At 41.9% G+C, this 23,232-nt stretch overlaps 1 protein-coding gene across 4 annotated transcripts in view; it reads left to right on the plus strand.

Moving 5' to 3' along the window:
- Window positions 1-23,232, plus strand: part of DRP2 (dystrophin related protein 2) — a 311,219-nt gene that overhangs the window by 186,671 nt on the left and 101,316 nt on the right. For all 4 annotated transcript variants that reach the window (XM_075835576.1, XM_075835579.1, XM_075835580.1 and 1 more), the window contains 2 exons: window positions 6,807-6,973; window positions 22,030-22,141. In XM_075835576.1, coding sequence (XP_075691691.1) covers window positions 6,807-6,973; window positions 22,030-22,141 — 279 coding nt within the window. The remainder of the gene's footprint in view (window positions 1-6,806; window positions 6,974-22,029; window positions 22,142-23,232) is intronic.

A 23,232-nucleotide genomic window follows, 5' to 3' on the forward strand; every position in this document is an offset into this window, starting at 1 on the left:
TCTGTATTGATAAGTTGCTGTATTGATAAGTTGTTTTTCAACATCCCACGTGATGGAACCAAGGCATTGCTTCAATTCTGTCTTATTGTGAGCGGGAAGCGTATAAATTTGCCCCACAGTAGAGAAAATAGTTTTACCCTTTGTTCATTACATAAAGAGAATTCTAGCAAATCCTTTCTAAATAGAAGGATACTTTTTCAAGAAACACTCGAGTAGTGGGGGGGGGAGAAGGGGAGATTCAGTTATGCAGATTTGTTTTACGATCTGCTGCCGATACGAAAAACAATAATTTTTCGCACTTTTACGTGAGATTTGAGTATCCTGAGGGAGAAGACCGAAGAGAATGTAGGATAGTGTGTCTGAGCAAATATGTCGTAAATTGGTACTGACAAAGGCTAATTTGTTATCAGAACTTTTGGTTGGCCAGGTCATGAGGCATTAGACATATGGGGCATGAGTGATCCCAAGTGTTTCCTATGAGGCAGCCTCTGTGTGGAGAGATGTATATCCTATAAGTTATTCTATAAGCTCCCACTACATGGCAGAAGGAATATATTTTGCTGCACTTTGTAAGATAATAAGATATCTGCTAATGTGACATCCGCTATTATTTTTGTCCAGTAGGCAATATTGTATTAGGAGATATAGTAGAAAAAGGTTTTCCGGAGAAGGTAAAAATAAATTGTGATATGTTTCAAGATTTTAGTAAATTTAATGGTGTTCTAAACTAATTTATACACTCTACAGTTTTTCGCCTAAAACCTGATTTCATCATATGTTGGGTTAACTCCATAGATGTAGCGGTGATGATAACATTTTAGGGACTTATGCTATATATTGAGCTATTAAAAAAGCCAGACATTAGGCGAAATTGGAGTACAGATATTTGTACAACACCCCCAATTTACCGCATGGCTGTGACCTGGAGACGCTTTGAATCAGTTCTGAAATTTTTGCATTACAATGATAATTTGTAGTGTCCTAACCGAGAAGACCCCACATTTGACCATCTTTTTAAATTTAGGCCAGTCCTTGATCATTTAAGCAACAATTTTGCACAAGCATGCACCTCGAAAAGAACATTTCTGTAAACAAGTCTCTTGTAAACTTTAAAGGAAGGCTTATTTTCCGCCAATACTTGCTCAGTATAAGGGCAAAGAATGGAATTAAAGTATACATGCACTGCGAAGTTACACTCACAGGTTTAGGGTTTATGAAGGGAAGAACTCCAGGATTGAACCCCTAGAATGCCCCCACCCCTTCTTGGAAGTTGGTGGGAAAATAATATAGAATTTCGTGCACCCTCTGCAGGTCCAGGGTTACTATCTTCAAATGGATAAATTCTGTACCAGTATCCCAGTCCTTAAAGAGGCTCTGTCACCACATTATAAGTGGCCAATATTGTACATGATGTGATCGGCGCTGTAATGTAGATTACAGCAGTGTTTTTTTATATAGAAAAACGATAATTTTTGACGGAGTTATGACCTATATTGGCTTTATGCTAATGAGTTTGTCAATGGACAACTGGCCGTATTTTACTATATGACCAAGTGGGCGTTGTGGAGAGAAGTGCATGACGCTGACCAATCAGTGTCATACACTTCTCTCCATTCATTTACTCTGCAGATAGCGATATAGCTATATCGCTATGTGCAGCCTCATACACAAACACTAACGTTACTGCAGTGTCCTGATAATGAATATACATTACCTCCAGCCAGGACGTGATGTGTATTCAGAATCCTGACCACTTCTGTAGCGTCTCTGTGCTTTACAGCACAGCGAGATCTCGCTGTGAATGACAGTTTACTGCGTAATCTCGCGAAACTACGCCTGCTATGCTGTAAATCACAGAGACGCTACAGAAGTGGTCAGGATTCTGAATACACATCACATCCTGGCTGGAGGTAATGTATATTCATTGTGAGGACACTGCAGTAATGTTAGTGTTTGTATATGTGGCTGCACATAGCGATATAGCTATATCGTTATATAGCTATATCTCTATGTGCAGAGTAAATGAATGGAGAAAAGTGTATGACGCTGATTGGTCAGCGTCATACACTCCTCTGTACAACGCCCACTTGGCCATATAGTAAAACACGCCCAGTTGTCCATTGAGAAACTCATTAGCATAAAGCTAATAAAGGTCATAACTCCGTCAAAAATGATCGTTTTTCTATATAAAAAACACTGCTGTAATCTAGATTACAGCGCCGATCACATCATGTACAATATAGGCCACTTATAATGTGGTGACAGAGCCTCTTTAAGTGCCTCTCTAGTAAAGGGAATTCAGCATGCGGCACTGTGCACAAAAGACAGAAAGGCCTCCTTAAAACACAGCTTGGCCAAAGACTCAGAATGGGTCAGAGCAGGACACTATGCAGCGAGAAAATATTGTTGGTTAAGTATAAGGACAAGAGGGATGTCAATATATTGAGAAAAATTCATGGCAACGGCAGCACTCCTGTTCCTATATGAGGTACCACTACAATGACCCCCAAGATAGTTTGGATACTAGAATATAATAGGTACATGGGAGGGGTTCATCTCTCTGATTACTGAATTGTACTGAAGCTGTACAGTGCCATGTGGAAAATGAAGGTGTGGTACAAAATGGTGGCCGTGCACATTGTACAAATGGCAATGTATAATGCAGGCACGATGGGAAAATTTTCAAGAGGTGGTTATTAAGGCCTTAATCTTTGGAAACCAGGAAGGTGGGGGCAGCACTTCTAGAAGTGATGGTGCCTGTTCTGTACCAGGTATCAAGGCAACATTTCCCCAACATTTCCCCAATGAAGAGCCCCAAATTGCAAAGAAGGGAAGGATAGAAAAACAGTGCAGAGTGTGCTCCAAAAGGGGGATTAGAAAGGATACTATTTACCACTGAATCCTGCCCCGAAAAACTGGCCTGTGCATCAAGGATTGCTACAAAACATATCATGTTATTAACTCACCTCATTATACCCGGATGTAATCTGCACAATTTACATATGTCCTGACGTTATTGATATAGATTAAAAACCCCCCAAAAATTACTACTACTAAATGGGATCTTTACTGGGGGGTTTTAAACATTCATTGTACCTCAGGGGCTCTGCAAATGCAACATGGTGCACGAAAACCAATCCAGCAAAAAACATGCTTCAAAACCTAAATGGCGCTCCTTTTCTGAGCCCTGCCATGTGTTCAAAGAGCAGTTAGGGTCCACATATATGGCATTTCTGTGTCCGGGAGAACCTGCTTAAAAATGTACATTGTGTACCGTATGTCTAGAGTCGCACAAGCTGGACTCAACAAAAAGATCATTAAAATAGTGTAAATGTGGAAAAATTGCAAATTTACTTTGCACCATCTGCTGTGCTAATTTCTGTAAAGTAAATTCAATGACACACCTGTTGTCATGAACAAATACACAGTAAACAGTGAGGTCCCTGTTCTTCCCAAACCTCTGTCCCTACCTACTTGTACGACCCGACCTAAACGACGACGCACAACTGGGCGGCGTTCCCTATACTGGTACAAGTGAAACTGACAAACAGATAAGACAGAGACAGTACGAAATAACAAAGGGTCACCTGGGAAGTACACAGAGGGAGAGGCAGGGTCAAACCAGGAGAGTGCAGAAAAAACAAAAGTCAGAAGGCAAAGAAAAGTTAGGAGTCCAGTCGAGGTCAGGTCACAAGAAGTCAAAAAGCAAGTCGCTCAGGGGAGTCTGAAACAAGGCGAAGCACCAGGCAAGGAAACTCTAATTACAGACAAAGGCCAACTTTCCCAGGCTAAACTAAATAAGGAGAGGGCAGGAGCTCAGGAACATCAGCCAGGCTTTGATTGGCCTGACGCTCTTGAGCTCCTATTGGCTGCAGACTGCCTCAGTCTGCCAGGCCGGGCGACGCCCGAGCGAGTAACTCTCCATGTCCTGGAGATCGTGAGAGCCGCAAGCAGAGAGTACGTGACAGTACCCCCCCTTTTACGAGGGGTTACTGGACCCTCAAACCAGGTTTATTTGGAAACTTTTTATGAAAGTTTTTTTATAAGGGTGCGAGCGTGGATATCTCGGACTGGGACCCAAGTCCTCTCCTCTGGACCATATCCTTTCCTATGGGAAGGATGGGGGGGGAACAAATCTTTTAAGAAGGGAGGAATGAAACACATCGTGGATGCGGAAGGAGGGGGCAATTTTAAGCGGAAGGAGACCGGGTTGATCCTCTCCATGACTTCATAAGGACCGATGTACCTAGGGGCGAACTTTCTGAAGGGTACCCTCAGGCAGAGGTTCTTGGAAGATAACCAAAAGCCGATCTCCCACCAAGAAATCAGGATTAGCCGAACGCCTTTTATTGGCTTGAAGCCGCTGGTGGTCCTGGGCTGCCCTGAGATTACTCTGGACCTGGTCCCAGATGACCCTCAAATTCCCAGTGAGAAGCTCCACTTCAGGGTTATCTGTTACACATGGGGAAAATTAAGAAAACCAGAGATTAAAACCCTACTGTCACGTACTTTCTGCCTGCGGCTCCCTCGGTCTCTAGGACATTTAGGTCGGGTAACTGGATTTGGGGTCCCAGCACAGGTGCGGGAGGTTAGGCTGCCACGGGTAACACAGGGGCGGCCACCTGCGGGGCATACTCCTGCTGGTAGACTCTCTGGGCCAGATCCTGCACCAATTGTATGAAACCCTGCATTTTCTCTGTTAACACTACCAAAGGGTCCATGGCAAACAAAGCCAGACAACAGGGAAGAGCAGGTAAAAGGGTCTGTAATTCTGTCATGAACAAATACACTGTAAACAGTGAGGTCCCTGTTATTCCCAAACCTATGGCCCTACCTACTTGTACGACCCGACCTAAACGACAGCGCACAACTGGGCGGCGTTCCCTATACTGGTACAAGTGAAACTGACAAACAGATAAGACAGAGACAGTACGAAATAACAAACGGTCACCTGGGAAGTACACGGAGGGAGAGGCAGAGCAATTGCACCGTGGACAAGTTCGGGCGCAAAAGGCGGAGTCAGGCAGGCAGGGTCAAACCGGGAGAGTGCGGAAAAAACAAAAGCCAGAAGGCAAAGAAAAGTCAGGAGTCCAGCTGAGGTCAGGTCATAAGAAGTCAAAAAGCAAGTCGCTCAGGGGAGTCTGAAACAAGGGAAATCTGCAAGCCATTCCAACAAAATCTAACCTCCAAAGGCCAACTGGCTCTGAATTCCTTCTGAGCCATGCCGTGTGTCCAAACAGCAGTTTATGACCACTTATAGGGTATTTCCTAATGTGGAAGAAATTGCTTAACAAATAGTGTGTGCTTTTTCTCTTTTATTCCTTGTGTAAATGAAAACATTTGTGCTAAAACAACATTTTATTGGACAAAATGTAATTTTTAATTTTTACTGCCTAATTCCAAATAATTCAGCAATAAATCTGGGAGTGTTTAAATGCTCACTACACACGTAGATACATTTCTTGAAGGTGTAGTTTCATGGGGTCTTTTGGGGGGTGTTTATTATGGCACCTCAAGACCTCCTCAAACCTAAAATCGTGCCTGAAAAATATTATAATTAAGAGAAGGCCTAAAAATCTACAAGGTGCTCCTTCCTCTCTGAGGCCTGTGTTTGAGTCAAATAGCACACTAGGGCCACGTATGGGATATTTCTAAAAACTGCAGAATCGGGGTAACAAATCTTGAGTAGCATTTCACCGTCTGTGTTAGAGAATAAAATGAATTCAATGTAAATTTCTGAGAAAAATAAGTAAACTTTTGAGCTTCACTTCCACTTTGCTTTAATTCCTGTGATTTGTCTAAAGGGTAGATAAGCTTTCTAATGCTGTTTTGAATACTTTTAAGGGTATGTGCACACGATAACGACAATTACGGCTGAAATTACGGAGCTGTTTTCAGGAGAAAACAGCTCCTGCATTTCAGACATAATTGCTCGTACTCGCGTTTTGCGAGGCGTCAATTACGGCCGTAATTTGGAGCTGTTCTTCATTGAAGTCAATGAAAAACGGCTCAAATTACGTCCCAAGAAGTGTCCTGCACTTTGACGACGCTGTTATTTTACGCGTAAAATGACAGATCGTCGGCACAGTACGTCGGCCAACCCATTGAAATGAATGGGCAGATGTTTGCCGACGTATTTGAGCCGTGTTTTCAGGCGTAATTCGAGGCGTAAAACGCCTTGTTTACGCCTAAAAATAGGTCGTGTGAACCCAGCCTAAGGGTGCAGTTTGTAGAATAGGGTGACATAGGCCCCTCAAAGCCACTTCAGAACTAAATTGGTCCCTAAGAAAATAGGTTTTGGAAATGTTCTTGAAAATCCCAAAAATTGCTGCTAAAGTCCTAAGCCTCTTAAGTAGACATATGGTAAATGTTTTACTGTCTGCCTTACAAGCAGAGAAAAACAAATGTTGAAAAATGCAAATTTTAGATACATTTTGGTGTTTTTCGCAAATAATGAATGTATAGACCAACATTTACCATGATCATAAAGTACAATGTGTCACAAGAAATCATTCTCAGAATTTGTTTGATAAGTATAAGCATTCCAAAGTTATTGCCACATATATTGACACATATCAGATTTGAGAAATATGGCTTTTTAAGTAAGGTCAAAACTGGCTGCTGCGGTAAGGGGTTAAAACAGCGATTAAGAGCATTTCTTGACTTTTAGTATGAAAAGGATTCAAGGGAAAAACCCTGAATTTCTTTTTTTTAATGCGTATTAATTTTTTTATTAAAAAAAATTTTTCTATTGAATTCATAATGTAATTTCCTAAATGACTGCAGGGTTTTTCCTTTTTTCATAGGGAAATGGAACATCATATCTGGAGTTGTCTCAGTTTCTGGAATGGGGAAGTCTGGAACCACAATCTTTAGTATGGCTTCCAGTTTTACATCGTGTGACCTTGGCTGAGACTGTCAAGCACCAGACTAAGTGCTCCATCTGTAAACAGTGTCCAATAAAGGGATTCAGGTTTGTATATGTGGTCAGGAAATTCCCTAGGTGCAAACGACTGCTAATTATTATTGTTTTTATTTGTTTTATTACTAATTCTAACAAAGCTACAAAGTGGGATTTGTTTATGTGAGGTTTTTAAAAATATTTTTCATGCTGAATGACTCATATATAAGTTTTCAGGGGGAGGTAGTTCGCAAAAAATGGAGTACATAATAATACGTCATAGTGATTGTGCGGGCACAGAAGCAGTACCCGCACAGTCACCGGCAGGAAGATGGCTGCAATTGACAGTTGTACTCGTGCGCTAACTGTTGCACCTAAACTCTGATCCCGGACATTTAATCCTTTAAGCCTGGGGCCTAGCAAAGACTACCAGCGTTGTTTAGCTCTATTGCTTGTTTGGGCACACCTTCAGAATATATAAATGTTTAAAGGTAAAAGGGTCCTAATGAGACTAATTTAAAGAAAAAAAAAGTTTATAAAAACTAACAGCATAAAATAAAAAAAGATATATTTTTTTAGATCATTTTTATTAAAAAAAAGTGCTAAACAGTAAAAAAAAACGATACATATCAGGTTTCTCATTCCCATAACAATGTGTGCATATTTATTGTGTTAATAAATTTGATAGGTGTAAAAACAATGGCATTCCTCCTTTTCAAAAAATCAGTCCTTTGAATTAACAGCTAACTTGTATATACCCAAAACGATGCTTAAAGGGGTTTGCCCATCAGGGACATTTATGGCATATCCACAGGATATACCATAAATGTCAGATAGATGCACTGCATCTATCTCTAGAACGGGGCTTCCTAAACCCTGTACTACCCGTCTCTTTTCCCGCTATCTCCCGGGTCACTTCCTGATTACATGGTCAGAAATTACGAAATTATGTTTCGTAACTCCCATAGAAGTGAATGCCAGTTATGGAAACAGCATGCTCAGTACGTGAGTTACGGAAACTGCTGCACCACAGGGGAAAGAAAACATAAAATAGTGCTTATTCACTGGATTATCTGTGTAATGCAGGAGAGGATAGGTCCTCCAGAGTGGGGGACACACTTTGTAACCGCTCTCCACTGTTGTCAAGAGATGAGGATCCTTTTTACGACTGCCTTTTTTAAAAAATGTAAACAGTTCAGTCAGTGTGTAACTTTTTAATTAGTCTTTATTAAAAAATTATTTTACTTTTTGAGATACAGCTGCTCTGTATTCTCTATGCAGAGCAGCTGTGTCTTTCGCTGTGACCTGAATCCAACAGTCCAGTGGATATGACGGGTTCAGTGTCAGCGGGTTCTGCGTGTCTCTGACACACAGGATTCACCTGTAATCTATCACATCTAAGATATGAACTTAGTCAGTCAGTCCCGCAGGCCTGACAGGAACGGGATTTAGCACTAAATACAGATGCTCTGTATACAGAATACAAAGCAGCTGTATCTAAAAAAGTAAAACTAATTTTTTTTAATCATTGAAATTTTTATTGAGCTTTTTCAACATATTACATAGGAAAAATACCTCCAAGCTTCAGCACCCAAGGTTCTCAACATGAGAAGTCCTACAAAGGAGTGCACAAAACAACATAACAGAAAATCAACTAAACAGAAAACAAAAGTAATAAAAAAAAAGACATTCCTATACATACTGTGACTCTGTTCAGACATATTCATGACTTATTTATAATATTTTGAGCTTTTCCATAAATCCCACGCCGCCACCTTAGTATGAGGTGTGTTAAAGTAATAGAGGAAGGATGTTTCATGTCTACAATCTATGTTAACTCTTCTAATTACCTCTAATATGGATGGAGGGATGGAAGACTTCCACAATTTAGCTATTGACATTCTTGCAGGTATGAGAATATGTTGAGAAATCAGTCGGACTTGGTGAGGTATATCTTCCAACCCCATGTCCAAAACGGCCAATTCTGGGGACCCTGAGATAAGTATACCTGAGATCTCAGAGATCAGTTGAAACACTTCTTTCGATAGAGAGCTAATAGAAGGACAGGTCCACCACATATGTAATGTGGAGCCTTTGTTTCCGCACCCTCTCCAACACATATTAGAGCTGCCCCCTCCAAAGTGGGAGAATCTGGAAGGTGTTAAGTACCACCTAAGATGTATTTTTTTAACTAACTCCATATGATTTATGCATCTAGAATGCTTGGAGATCCAATTAGCAGCTTTAATCCATTGTTCTGAGGAGAATGAAGTACCTAACTCTCCTTCCCATTTTAGCATATAAGGGTCTTTTGAATCCCGCCCTCTATGAAGCAGTAAATCATAACTAAATGTGAGGCCTTTCGGAAAACCCTGCCATTGAAATATAAACTTATGAAATGTAGAGAGTTGGGGCGGTTGGGTGGGAAGTTTCAAGCCCTGCAAGAAATGCCGAATTTGGAGATATTGAAAGAACTTCTTATGAGATATGTGAAATGAATCGGCTAAATCTGCAAATGTTCTAAAAACCCCGTTGTCATAGAAGTCAGAAAGAACCTCCACCCCAGCTGATTCCCATTCTAACATTGGAGTGGCAGGAACAAAGTCTTGAATAGAAATCACTGGCATACTTTGTAAGGAGACATGCACCCAATTTTGTTTACACACTACCTGTGACCAAACCTGTATGGAGTCTTTCATAGATTGTATTGGGAGAGGAGGAACTGGACCTCCCATATATGCTATTATCATCAGGGTTTTGAGAGAGTGATGAGGAACAAGCACTTCTTCAATTTGAGCCCATAGATGCTTAGGAGAAGCATGCCACATCTCTCGCAGCTGGTCCATTATCGCTGCCACATTATAGGAAGCAATGTCAGGAACTCCCAAACCTCCATCCCCATTCCTTCGATACAGCAGTGACTTTGCAACTCTTGCACGTTTGTGATTCCATATAAATTTAAGCAAAACATTTTGGAATTGTGGAGTGAATGAGACAGGTATAAGGAATGGGATGGTTCTACATAAGTATAAGATCTTAGGCAGTAAGAACATCTTAACCAAATTTATCCTGGCTATCCACGGTAATTGGAACTTATTTAAACTTTCACATTCTTCCTTTATATTCAACAAAAGAGCAGAATAATTTTTAGAGATTATTTGGGAAGGACATGAAAATAACTTTATACCTAAATATGGAATGCCTGTTTCTGCCCATGCAAACTGAAATTTTGATAGAACTGCCCTCAGGGGATCCAAAATGTTAATTGGTAACATTACCGACTTGGATATGTTTAGTTTATAATATGAAACTCTGGAATATTGGGAGATAACCTTTAGTACTGCAGTCAGGGACTTCAAGGGGGAAGTACAAGTCATAACCACGTCATCGGCGTATAGGCCTATTTTGTGCTCCATGGCACCTACTTTAATCCCTGAGATCTCCTGAGTAGTACGGATCAATTCTGCGAAAGGTTCCATGCAAAGAGTAAAGATCAGCGGAGACAATGGACATCCCTGACGAGTACCATTAGTTATCTGAAATGTACTTGACATAAACCCGGAATTCAAAACCCTTGCTGAAGGGGAGGTATACAAAGAGAGAATTGCTGTTTTTATAAAAGATCCAAATGCAAATTTTTCCAGGACTGCATCCATGAAACCCCAATGTACCCTATCGAATGCTTTTTCAGCATCCAGGGAAAGAAAAATTATTGCATCCTTAGATTGAGAAGCTACTTGAATTAAATCTAAAAACCGACGAGTTCCATCTCTAGCTTGTCTTCCTTTAACGAACCCAACTTGATCTAAAGCTATCACTGAAGGTAGACAATCATTTAGTCTAGAAGCTAGCAATTTAGAAAATAATTTAATGTCGCTGTTTAATAAAGATATGGGTCGAAAGTTGGCTGGGGAATCTGGAGTTTTTCCCGGCTTGGGAAGCGTAACAATAATGGCCTGCAACATTTCTGAGGGAGGACCTTGAGGAGACACTATTCCATTGAAAGTATCTACCATGTATGGAATTAAAGTTTCCATAAACGTTTTAAAATATTCATTAGGGAGGCCATCTGGTCCGGGGGATTTATTTTGTTTGGAACCTAAAATTATCTTCTTTAATTCTTCCCCTCGTATGGGAGCATTCAATTGGGATAGTTGTACTTCAGACAATTGGGGCATCTGTACTTTGCTCAGAAAAGCTTGTATAGATTCCTGAGATATAAGAGGGAGGCAAGCATCTTCCCTAAGATTATACAGTGCTCTATAATATTCAGCAAACTCATCCGTTATCTGTTGGGGATCATAAATTCTCTGCCCTCTGACTGAGTTTAAATAATGTATTTTGGTTTTTGCTGTGTGTTGTTTAACTCTGCGGGCTAAAATTTTGCTAGGCCTGTCCCCCTGAACATAAAAATTCCACTTAAGTTTCTTTAGGTTTTTCTCATATGCATAAAGATATAAGGAACGTAGTTTATCCCTGAGATCTCTAATTTCTTGTTTCAAAACGACTGAAGGAGACATCTTCATGCTATTTTCCCGTTTATGAATATCAGAAATAAGAGCGTCTATTTGTTTGGTCCTTTCCCGCTTTGCTCTTGCTGCTGCTTGTATGAATAGGCCTTGGACAAACCCTTTATGGGTACACCACAAAAGTTCAGGGGAAGAAGCCGTAGGGGAATTAATTAAGAAAATTTCTGATAAGGCATTTCCTATTGAAGTCTGCAAAGATTAAGGGCATGACCACATGTGGCGGATTTCCTCCGCAACTGTCCGCATCAATGCCGCACAGAATCTGCGTTGCAGATTCTGCAGCGGATCTGCACAAAATGTGCAGTAAATTGATGCGGACTAGCTGCTGCGGACTGCGGTAAAAGTACTTCCCTTCTCCCTATCAGTGCAGTATAGAGAGAAGGGACAGCACTTTCCCTTGTGAAAGTCAAAGAAATTCATACTTACCGCCCGTTGTCTTGGTGACGCGTCCCTCCTTCGGCATCCAGCCCGATCTCCCTGGATGACGCGGCAGTCCATGTGACCGCTGCAGCCTGTTATTAGCCTGTGATTGGCTGCAGCCGTCACTTAGACTGAAACGTCATCCTGGGAGGCCGGACTGGAGACAGAAGCAGGGAGTTCTCGGTAAGTATGAACTTCATTTTTTTTTACAGATACATGTATATTGGGATCGGTAGTCACTGTCCCGGGTGCAGAAACAGTTACTGCCGATCGCTTAACTCTTTCAGCACCCTGGACAGTGACTATTTACTGACGTCTCCTAGCAACGCTCCCGTCATTACGGGAGCCCCATTGACTTCCTCAGTCTGGCTGTAGACCTAGAAATACATAGGTCCAGCCAGAATGAAGAAATGTCAAGTTAAAAAAGCAAGACGGATCCGCAGCACACATAACATGTGCATGACAGCTGCGGACTTCATTGCGGAAATTAGAATCTCCATTGAAGTCAATGGAGAAATTCCGCCATGAGTCCGCAACCAGTCCGCCACTGCTCCGCAACAGACAGAGCATGCTGCGGACACCAAATTCCGCTCCGCAGCCTATGCTCCGCAGCGGAATTTTACGCCTCGTCTAAACGAACACTGAACGCTAAATTAAAGTGTAAGTCAATGGACAAACGGCTCCGCTGCGGATTAACGCTGCGGAGTGTCCGCAGCGGAATTTAAGTGAAATTCCGCCACGTGTGAACCCAGCCTTATCGTTCAATAAGTAGGTATTAAGTCTCCACGGAAAACTTGGGGATCTGTTATATTTATCCGCAAGAATAAGATCTATTGACGCATGGTCTGACCACGAAATCACCCCAATATTGGACTGTACAACATTTAGTAAGATCTCCCTATCCACCAGAAAGAAATCTATCCTGGAGTAAGTATTATGCGGGGAAGAGAAAAATGTAAAATCTTTTTCTGAGGCGTGTTGATATCTCCAAATATCATGTAAATTTTCCTCAGAAATCAGGTTCTTAAGATCCCCACCCAGTCAACTAATTTTTAATAAAGACCAATTAAAAAGTTACACCAAACAAACTGATTGACCTGTTTATTTAAATAAAAATGCCCCTCAAAGGTTTACATAGCCTTTAAGCCTACTTAGCGATAGATTTATCCGTCACTCTGATCTTGTGAGATAGCACCGATCGATGCTTCAGTCAGTAGCGCCATCTAAGGAGTTTCACAGTGGAAAAGGCCTTCCTCTGTGAGCCTATCGGTGGTACACTGACAGGCAGTAATGCTTTGGAACACTAAAGGTATGTTCACACGGCCTATTTACGGCCTAAAATCGGAAGCAGAACGCCTCCAAACATCTGCCCATTGATTTCAAAGGGAAAAACGGCGTTCTGTTCCGATGGGCCGTTTTTTTACGCGGTCGTTTTGAAAAAAGAAGTGCAGGTCACTTCTTGGGACGTTTTTGGAGCCGTTTTTCATTGACTATAGAAAACAGCTCCAAAAACGGCTGTAAAAACCGCAGCGAAAAACGCAGCGAAAATCGTGAGTGGCTTAAAAAACGTCTGAAAATCAGGAGCTGTTTTCCCTTTTAAGTTTGCGTGTGAACATACCCTTAGCATTCTAAAGCATTATTTATGCAATCAAGTTATCACAGCTCCAAATCCCTTAGTGGATAATAAATTGGATAAAGTTTAGTAAAACAACCCCCACCCCCCCAAAAAAAAAACTAAATAAACTATGGCGGCATTGTTGTTTCTCCACATTTAAAACAAAAAATTAACAAATGTTAATCAATAAATGCCACAAAGCCATCAATATGTGCCACAAAATTGTCCTGCAAAAATCAAGCCCTCATACGGCTACATTGGTAAAATAAAAACGGTATGGGTCTCGGAATGCGGTGACACAAAATGACTTTTATTTGCATGAAACATGCTTTTATTGTGCAAAAGAACGAAATGATAAAAAGATGTACATATTTTCTGTTGGCGCAAAGCACTCCACACAATTTTTTTATTGCATCTTGTCTTTTTCGGGTCCAGCGCCGATCACGTGATCTTCCCTCTGACTTGTCTGGAGTCACTGTGCTTTTGAATAAACCGGAACTCAGGCTCTCAATGCATACCTATGGGAGCCAGAACAAGGCTCCATAGGAATGCATTGAGAGCCTGACTTCCGGTTTTCTGAAAAGCATCGATTCCAGACCAGGTCAGAATGAAGATCACGTGAGCGGCACTGGACCCGAAAAATGACAAGATGCGGGGATAAGTAAGTATTTCTGCACACAGCACCCCACTGAAACACCAATGTACAAATGGAGGGTGCAGTAAAAAAATAAAGTGGAGTGCTTCCTTAAGGACCGAAAACAAAAAAGCTAATGCATTATTTATACACCACGATAAACAGCATAAGGGCATATTCAGACGAACGTATAATACGTCCGTGCAACGCGCGTGATTTTCACGCGCCTCGCACGGACCTATGTTAGTCAATGGGGCCGTTCAGACAGTCCGTGATTTTCACGCAGCTTGTGTCTGCTGCGTAAAACTCACGACATGTCCTATATGTGGGCGTTTTTCACGCATCACGCACCCAATGAAGTCAATGGGTGTGTGAAAATCATGCGCAGCACACGGAAGCACTTCCGTGTGATGCGCGTGATTCGCGCAACAGCAGTTAAAAGTATGAATGAAAACAGAAAAGCACCACATGATTTTCTGTTTACAAACATACAAACAGAGTGTTATAACCCCTTTGCGTACCTTCGACGTAATAGTACGTCGCTGGCCACTTATACCAGCGTACCTTCGAGGTACTATTACGGCGCAGGAATAAACTGTCACTATGTGAAATCACATAGTGACAGAACAGCGGCGGCAGCTGTCATTGACAGCTAACCGTCTCTGCTACCGGCCTGGGGAGCAATTAGCAGTCCCCAATGCCGGCGATTGCTGTGATTGGTCAGTCTCTGAAGACTGACCAATCACAGCCGTCTGTGACGTCGTCTGCAGGAGAAAGCTCCTGTCACTTTCTCTGATCTCCTCACTTCTGTGAGATACGTGAGGAGATCAGAGAAAGCGGTGTAAAAAAAAACAAACACTTTTTATTAACCCCTTCCCGAAAATGGGCGTATAGTAACGCCCTGAGGATGAAGCGGGCACAGGAGCTGTGCTCGCTCCATCTTCATCGGATGTCGGCTGTAATATACAGCCGACATCCCACTGCAAATACAGCGATCACTGTCCTCTCCGATCGCTGTAGTTTAACCCCTTAAATGCCGCTGTCAATAGCGACAGCGGCATTTAAGTGATTGATACAGAGGGAGGGGGCTCCCTCTGCACCCCATTGCCCCCCCCCCCCCGCGAAAAATCGCGGGGTTCTGATGGTTGCAATGGCAACCAGGAAGCCTAGCAACGGCTTCCTGGTTGCCAGGTACGGGAGCCTATTAGGTCCTGCCCAAGGCAGGACGTAATAGGCTCAACTGTCAGTTGTAAAGTGACAGTTACAATACACTGCACTACATCAGTACATACAGAAGTAGTGCAGTGTATTGTGCAGGGGATCAGAAGATCAGATCTTCCAGTCCCCTAGTATGTGTAAAATAAAAAGTGAAAAAAAAGTAAAAAAAAAGTTTTCGATAAATAAATAAATACAAGTTTTACGTAATAAAAACAATAATCGCCTTGTTTCCCTGATCAAGCCCTTTATAATTAGAAAAAAAATGAAAAAAAAGACAAAAACTAGACATAATAGGTATCGCCGCGTTCGTATCGGCCTGACCTAAAAAAATATCATATTATTTATCCCGCACGGTGAACACCGTAAAAAAAATACCATAAAAAACAATGGCAGAATTTCCTTTTTTGGTCACGTTTCAAAAAAATGGAATAAAAAGTGATCAAAAAGTCGCGCGTAGCCAAACATGGTACCAATGAAAACGACAGTGTGTCACGCAAAAAATGTATGTACTCCGCACAGATTACATATGCCCCCACATTATAAAATAAAACACCAGTAAAACACTAAACAAAACTACTACCAAGCAAAATCTGCGCTCCAAAAGCCAAATGGCGCTCTTTCTGGGCCTGGCAGTGTGCCCAAACAGCGGTTTATGACCACATATGGGGTATTACCGTACTCTGGAGAACCGCTTAACAATTTATGGGGCGTATGTCTCCAGTGGTACAAGCTGGGCCCAACACATTGGGCACTGAAATAGCATATATGTGGAAAATGTCAATTTTCAATCTGCAACATCCACTGTGCACTAATTTCTGCAAAACCTTTGGGGGTCAAAATGCTCACTACACTTCTAGATGAATTCCTTGAGGGGGTGTAGTTTCCTAAATGGGGTCACTTCTCGGGAGTTTTCACTGTACTCGTACCTCAGCGCAATGCAACATGGCGTCAAAAACAAATTTTGTAAAATCTCCACTCCAAAAACGAAATTGCACTTTTTCCGTTTAGACCCTTGCCGTGTGTCCAAATAGCCGTTTACAACCACATATGGGGTATTTCCGTAATCAGGAGAAATTGTGTAACACATTTTGGGGTGTCTTTTCTCCTGTATTCCTTGTGGAAATGAAAAATTCTGAGCTAAAGCTACAGGTTATTGGAAAAAAAAAATGTTTTCATTTTCACGGACGAATTCTAATAAAATCTATAAAACACCTGAGGGCTCAAAATGCTCACTACACCTCTAATTTAATTCTTTCAGGGGTATAGTCTCCAAATTGGGATCACATCTGGGGAATTTCTACTGTACTGGTACTTCAGGGACTCTGCAAATGCGACATGGCCCCCAGAAACCAATTCAGCAAAATCTGAGCTGCAAAATCCAAATGGTGCTCCGTCCCTTCTGAGCCCTGCCGTGGGTCCAAACAGCAGTTTATTACCATATAATGGGGTATTTCCGTAATCAGGAGAAATTGCTTTACAAATGTTGAGGTGCTTTTTCTCCTTTATTCCTTATAAAAATTAGAAAATTCTGTGTTTTTTCCAAAAAAAAGTCTCTTTTCATCTTCACAGACTAATTCCAATAAATTCAGCAAAAAACCTGTGGGGTCAAAATGATAACTATACCACTAGAAAAATTCCTTGAGGGGTATAGTTTCCAAAATGGGGTCACTTTTGGGGGGATTCCACTGTTTAGGTCCCTCCAGGGCGTTGCAAACGTGACACGGCACTGAAAACCATTCCAGTAAAATCAGAGCTCCAAATTCCAAATGGCGCTCCTTCCCTTCTGAGCCCTGCTGTGGGTCCAAACAGCAGTTTATTACCACATATGGGGTATTTCCGTAATCGCGAGAAATTGATTTACAAATGTTGGGGTGCTTTCTCTCCTTTATTTCTTGCAAAAATTCGAAATTTTTACGTTTTTCCAGAAAAAAAGTCGATTTTCATTTTCATAGACTAATTCCAGAAAATATAGCAAAATACCTGTGGGGTCAAAATGCTAACTATACCCCTAGATAAATTCCCTGAGGGGTGTAGTTTAAAAATGGGGGTCACTTTTGGGGGTTTCCACTGTTTTGGCACCACAAGACCTCTTCAAACCTGACATGGTGCCTAAAATATATTCTGAAAAAAGGAGGCCCCAAAATCCAAGAGGTGCTCCTTTGCTTCTGAGGCCTGTGTTTCAGTCCATTATCACACTAGGGCCACATGTGGGATATTTCTAAAAACTGCAGAATCTGGGCAATAAATATTGAGTTGCGTTTCTCAGGTAAAACCTTCTGTGGTACAGAAGAAGATGTATTACATATGAATTTTGTAAAAAAAAATGACATTTGAAAATTTCAGCTCTACTTTCCTTCAATTCCTGTAAAACGCCTAAAGAGTTGAAACACTTTCTGAATGCTGTTTTGGATACTTTGAGGGGTGCAGTTTTCAAAATGGGGTGTTTTATGGGGGTTTCTAATATATAGGGCACTCAAAACCACTTCAGAACTGAACTCGTCCCTGAAAAAATCGCTTTTTGAAATTTTCTTAAAAATATGAGAAATTGCTGCTAAAGTTCTAAGGCCTCATGCACACGACCGTGTTCGGTCCGTGATATACGGTCCGCATGTCGGCCGCTTGTCCCGGACCGTACAAAGTACAGGGAGCCGGGCTCCTAGCATCATACTTATCTATGACGCTAGGTGTCACTGCCTATCCACGTAACTACTGTCACACACTAAAACATGATTACAGTACGGGACAGTAGTTCCGCGGACAGGCAGTGACCCCTATCGTCATAGATAAGTGTGATGCTAGGAGCCCGACTCCCTGCACTGTGTTCGGTCCGGGACATGCAGCCGACATGCGGACCGTATATCACGGACCGAACACGGTCGTGTGCATGGGGCCTAAGCCTTGTAACGTCCTATAAAAATAAAAGGATGTTCAAAAAACGATGCAAACATAAAGTAGACATATGGGAGATGTTAATTGGTAACTATTTTGTGTGGTATTACCATCTGTTTTACAAGCAGATACATTTAAAATTGGAAAAATCATAATTTCTTCATATTTTCGCTAAATGTTGGTGTTTTTCACAAATAAGCAATGAATTTATCGACCAAATTTTTGCACTAAACTAAAGTACAATATGTCACGAGAAAACAATCTCAGAATCAATTGGATAGGTAAAAGCATTCCGGAGTTATTACCACATAAAGTGATACATGTCAGATTTGAAAAAATGGGTCTGGTCCTCAAGGCCAAAATGAGCTGGGTACTCAAGGGGATAATGATGGCGGCTGCGCGAAAATCACGCAGCCGCGCATCATATGCTGCTGACACACGGAGCTGTTATGTACCTTTTGCGCGCACAAAACGCACACGCTCGTGTGAATCCGGCCTAAGAAAAATATTGGCAGACTTGCTTTTTCTTTCTATTCCCACCCCAAAAATAAGTTAATCCTCAAATTATATATACCCCAAAATGGTGCTTATAAAAAGTACAACTTGTCCCGTGAAATATAAGCTATCATACAGCTACATTTTTTCTATTTTTGCATATTTACACGCTTGAATGTTTTAGATCATCAAACTACTTTTAATATTAGACAAAGATAAGCCAAGTAAATACAAAATTATGTTTTTAAATGATGATTTCATTTATTAAAGGAAACATGCTGTTCTGCCCTACCTGGCCCTATATCAATCAATCAGTTAACCAAATTCAATTGACAATTGAGTTAAATTTCACTAGCCACACCCAGGCATGATTACTGCCAGACATGTTGAATCCAAGCATCACTTAAAGAGGCTCTGTCACCAGATTTTGCAACCCCTATCTGCTATTGCAGCAGATCGGCGCTGCAATGTAGATTACAGTAACGTTTTTATTTTTAAAAAACGAGCATTTTTGGCCAAGTTATGACCATTTTTGTAGTTATGCAAATGAGGCTTGCAAAAGTCCAAGTGGGTGTGTTTAAAAGTAAAAGTCCAAGTGGGCGTGTATTATGTGCGTACATCGGGGCGTGTTTAATACTTTTACTAGCTGGGCGCTCTGAAGAGAAGTATCATCCACTTCTCTTCAGAACGCCCAGCTTCTGGCAGTGCAGATCTGTGACGTCACTCACAGGTCCTGCATCGTGTCGGCCACATCGGCACCAGAGGCTACAGTTGATTCTGCAGCAGCATCAGCGTTTGCAGGTAAGTAGCTACATCGATTTACCTGCAAACGCCGATGCTGCTGCAGAATCAACTGGTGCCGATGTGGCCGACACGATGCAGGACCTGTGAGTGACGTCACAGCGTGATCTGGCAGTAGCTGGGCGTTCTGAAGAGAAGTGGATGATACTTCTCTTCAGAGCGCCCAGCTAGTAAAAGTATTAAAAACGCCCCGATGTACGCACATAATACACGCCCACTTGGACTTTTACTTTTAAACACACCCACTTGGACTTTTGCAAGCCTCATTTGCATAACTACAAAAATGGTCATAACTTGGCCAAAAATGCTCGTTTTTTAAAAATAAAAACGTTACTGTAATCTACATTGCAGCGCCGATCTGCTGCAATAGCAGATAGGGGTTGCAAAATCTGGTGACAGAGCCTCTTTAAATAGAACCTGTCTGGTATTGTGAAGTAGGCTAGAAGGTCTCAAAAAGCAGCACATGATGTCATGTTATTAATAGATTCAAATACAGAGGCTAAACAAAGTCATTGACATCCATCAGTCTGGAAATAGTTACAAAGCCATTGCTAAGGCTCTGGGTGAACCAGAGTGAGAGGCATTATCCACAAATGGAGAAAACTTAGAATAGTGGTAATCCATCCCAGGAGTGGCCAGCCTACCAAAATTTTACTAAGAACGCATAGACGACCAGAAGGTCACAAAACAACCAAGATGAAGATCTAAATAACTGCAGGTCTCACTTCAGTTAAGGCCAATGTACACGATTCTACAATAAGAAAGACACTGGACAAAAATGGCACCCATGGGTAAGTTGCAAGGCACAAACAACTGCTAACCAAAAAGAACATGCTTGTCTTGCATTTGCCAAAAACATGTAGATGACACCCAAGACTTATGAGATAATATTCTGTGGACTGATGAGTCAAAGGTGGAGCTTTTTAGAAGGCATGGGTCTCATTACATCTGGCATAAAGCGAACATCGCATTCTACCAAAAGAAAATCATGGCAACAATCAAGCATGGTGAGGGTGGCGAGCAGCCAAATCCCCGGCAAGAGTGATGGCAATGGTCTGGCGGGAGATTCCGCTCCTAAAAGGAGCTTCAGTGGCGCTATCTACAAGGGGTGTAGTGCTATCTACAGGGGGTGTGGCACTATCTCTACAAGGGGTGGCACTACCTACTGGGGAGTGGCACTATCTACTGAGTGGTGGCACTAAAAATAGGGGTTGTCACTATCTACATGGGCACTGTGTGGCATTGTGGGCACTATCTACAATGGGCACTGTGGCACTATGTGGGCAATGGCACTCTATGGGCACTATCTACAGTGGGCACTGTGGCAACATCTACATGCGCACTGTGGTGTTTTCAGGGATTTGGAAGAAAAAACCTGACGAATGAAATTCATCCGTTTTTTTTAACACCCATGAAAAACGGATGGCAAATAGTGGTTAAAAACAGTCAGAAAATGTTGAGACACCCTGATGCAAAACAGCCATGAAAAACTGTCAGTTGATCCTTTTTTAACGTCCATTTTTATGGCCTTAGCCTTCTTCACTTTGAGAGAGAAGACGACTAATTGTTACAGAGCTAAAAACATAAAACATATGCATACACATTCTTCACAATAAGCGGCCTAAGCACGAGTCCTGTGCACCTCCAACAAGGGACGAGACAGGGATGCCCCCTCTCCTTTAAACCCGTTCCTAGCCTTTTGTGCTCAAGCAGGCTCCCGGCCTCTTCCTGATTACATGGTCGGGAGTTATGGAAGCAGTGTAACTAGCTGAGCTACGCTATTTCCATAACTCCTGACCATGTAACCAGTAAGTGGCCGGGAGGCAGCGTGAGCACAAAAAGCTAGGACGGAGTTTTGGGGGACCCCGTTCTAGAGATAGGTATGGGTCCCAGAGGTGGGACCCGCATCTATCTGACATTTATGACATATCCTGTGGATATGAAGCAAAATGGAAGGTTTTGAAGCAGCACAAATCCCGAGTCTGGTGCGGTGCACGCTGTCAAGCCGGGCAAACCCACTCAGGCATGTTGTAGAATTCCAAGTAAAATAGTCGAACAACAGCACACGTCTCCAGATGATCAAAGTGGTTTTATTGTCAAAACATCCACGACAAACAGGCAACGTTTCGACCCATAGTGAGTGTGGGGTCTTTGTCAAGCCTGTCGAGGCTTGACAAAGACCCCACACTCACTATGGGTCGAAACGTTGCCTGTTTGTCGTGGATGTTTTGACAATAAAACCACTTTGATCATCTGGAGACGTGTGCTGTTGTTCGACTATTTTACTTGATATCCTGTGGATATGTCATAAATGTCTATGATGGGAAATCCCCTTTAGGATCCGGTCAAAGTCGGTGAGATCTGCCAAAATATATATATTGTTATAATTAATACTTGCTCTTCCAATGTCTGCTATTAAAATAATTTATGTCATATCCACAGGATAAATGTCTAAGATAGGAATACCTGATTAAGCATTGTATTTATCCCTTCTCTATTCTTAACACAATTATTTCTGGTTTTCCAGATATCGCAGCTTAAAACAGTTTGGGGTGGATATATGTCAGTCCTGTTTCTTAACTGGACAAGCAGGGAAAGGAAACAAACTCCATTATCCAATCATGGAATATTACACACCGGTATATACCTTTTTATTTTGTATAAATGTTTATCTAGTGGAAAACCTTTTGTCATGTTTTTCCTTTTGTTTCCAACACTCTTCCAAGCATAGTATTTTGCAACTTTCTTTACTTAGATGTAAACAGGAATGTTTTAATACACTAACAGCAAGCGGAGATATGGTAGATGGTGAGGAATGAAAAAAAAACCAAAGCATGAGGCTGGATTCACACGAGCATGTTCGGTCCGTAAAGGACGGAACGTATTTGGGCTGCAAGTCCCGGACCGAACACACTGCAGGGAGCCGGGCTCCTAGCATCATAGTTATGTACGACGCTAGGAGTCCCTGCCTCGCTGCGGGGCAACTGTCCCGTGCTGTAATCATGTTTTCAGTACAGGACAGTAGTTCCATGGAGAGGCAAGGACTCCTAGCGTTGTACATAACTATGATGCTAGGAGCCCGGCTCCCTGCAGTGTGTTCGGTCCGGGACTTGCGGCCCAAATACGTTCCATCCTTTACGGACCGAACATGCTCGTGTGAATCCAGCCTTAGAAAGTTGCACAAATTTTGTTTAGGCCATCAAGGTTTGATCATTGGGGGTCCAGCCCGCGGGACAACGGCCGATCAGCAGAATGAAGGGGTTGCGGCTCATCTGTACTGGAGGCTGTGCTTGGTACTGCAGTTCAGTCCCATTCAAATGACTGTGCTGTTCCTGTGTATGGTGCTGTGCCTGTAAAATTGGAGCACACCCCTCTTCATTTTGCTAATCAGGGGGTTGGATAGACCTTCTATGTAGTGAATTTTTAAACCAGCCCATGCCAATGCCGCCATTAACATGGAATCTAGAGTAATCTCATGTCCCCCTGACCTTGTGAAATAAAGAGAAATGGAGGCATGTATAAACATTAGGGCAGGATTTTATCAGATTCGTGGATGTAGAATTGTTTAAGCCACAATAAATTGTCTCGTAACCCACAGTAGTATGTTGTATGTTTTCACCTTTTATCTATGTAGTTAATAACCATCCAACAGTCCATAAAACCATCTGATTATCATAATGTTGTTCATGGAAGTAAAAGTTTATCAGGTTTGTTTATCAGTAATACAGAT

The sequence above is a fragment of the Rhinoderma darwinii genome, chromosome 8 (genome assembly GCF_050947455.1).
Source record: "Rhinoderma darwinii isolate aRhiDar2 chromosome 8, aRhiDar2.hap1, whole genome shotgun sequence".
NCBI lineage: Eukaryota > Metazoa > Chordata > Amphibia > Anura > Rhinodermatidae > Rhinoderma > Rhinoderma darwinii.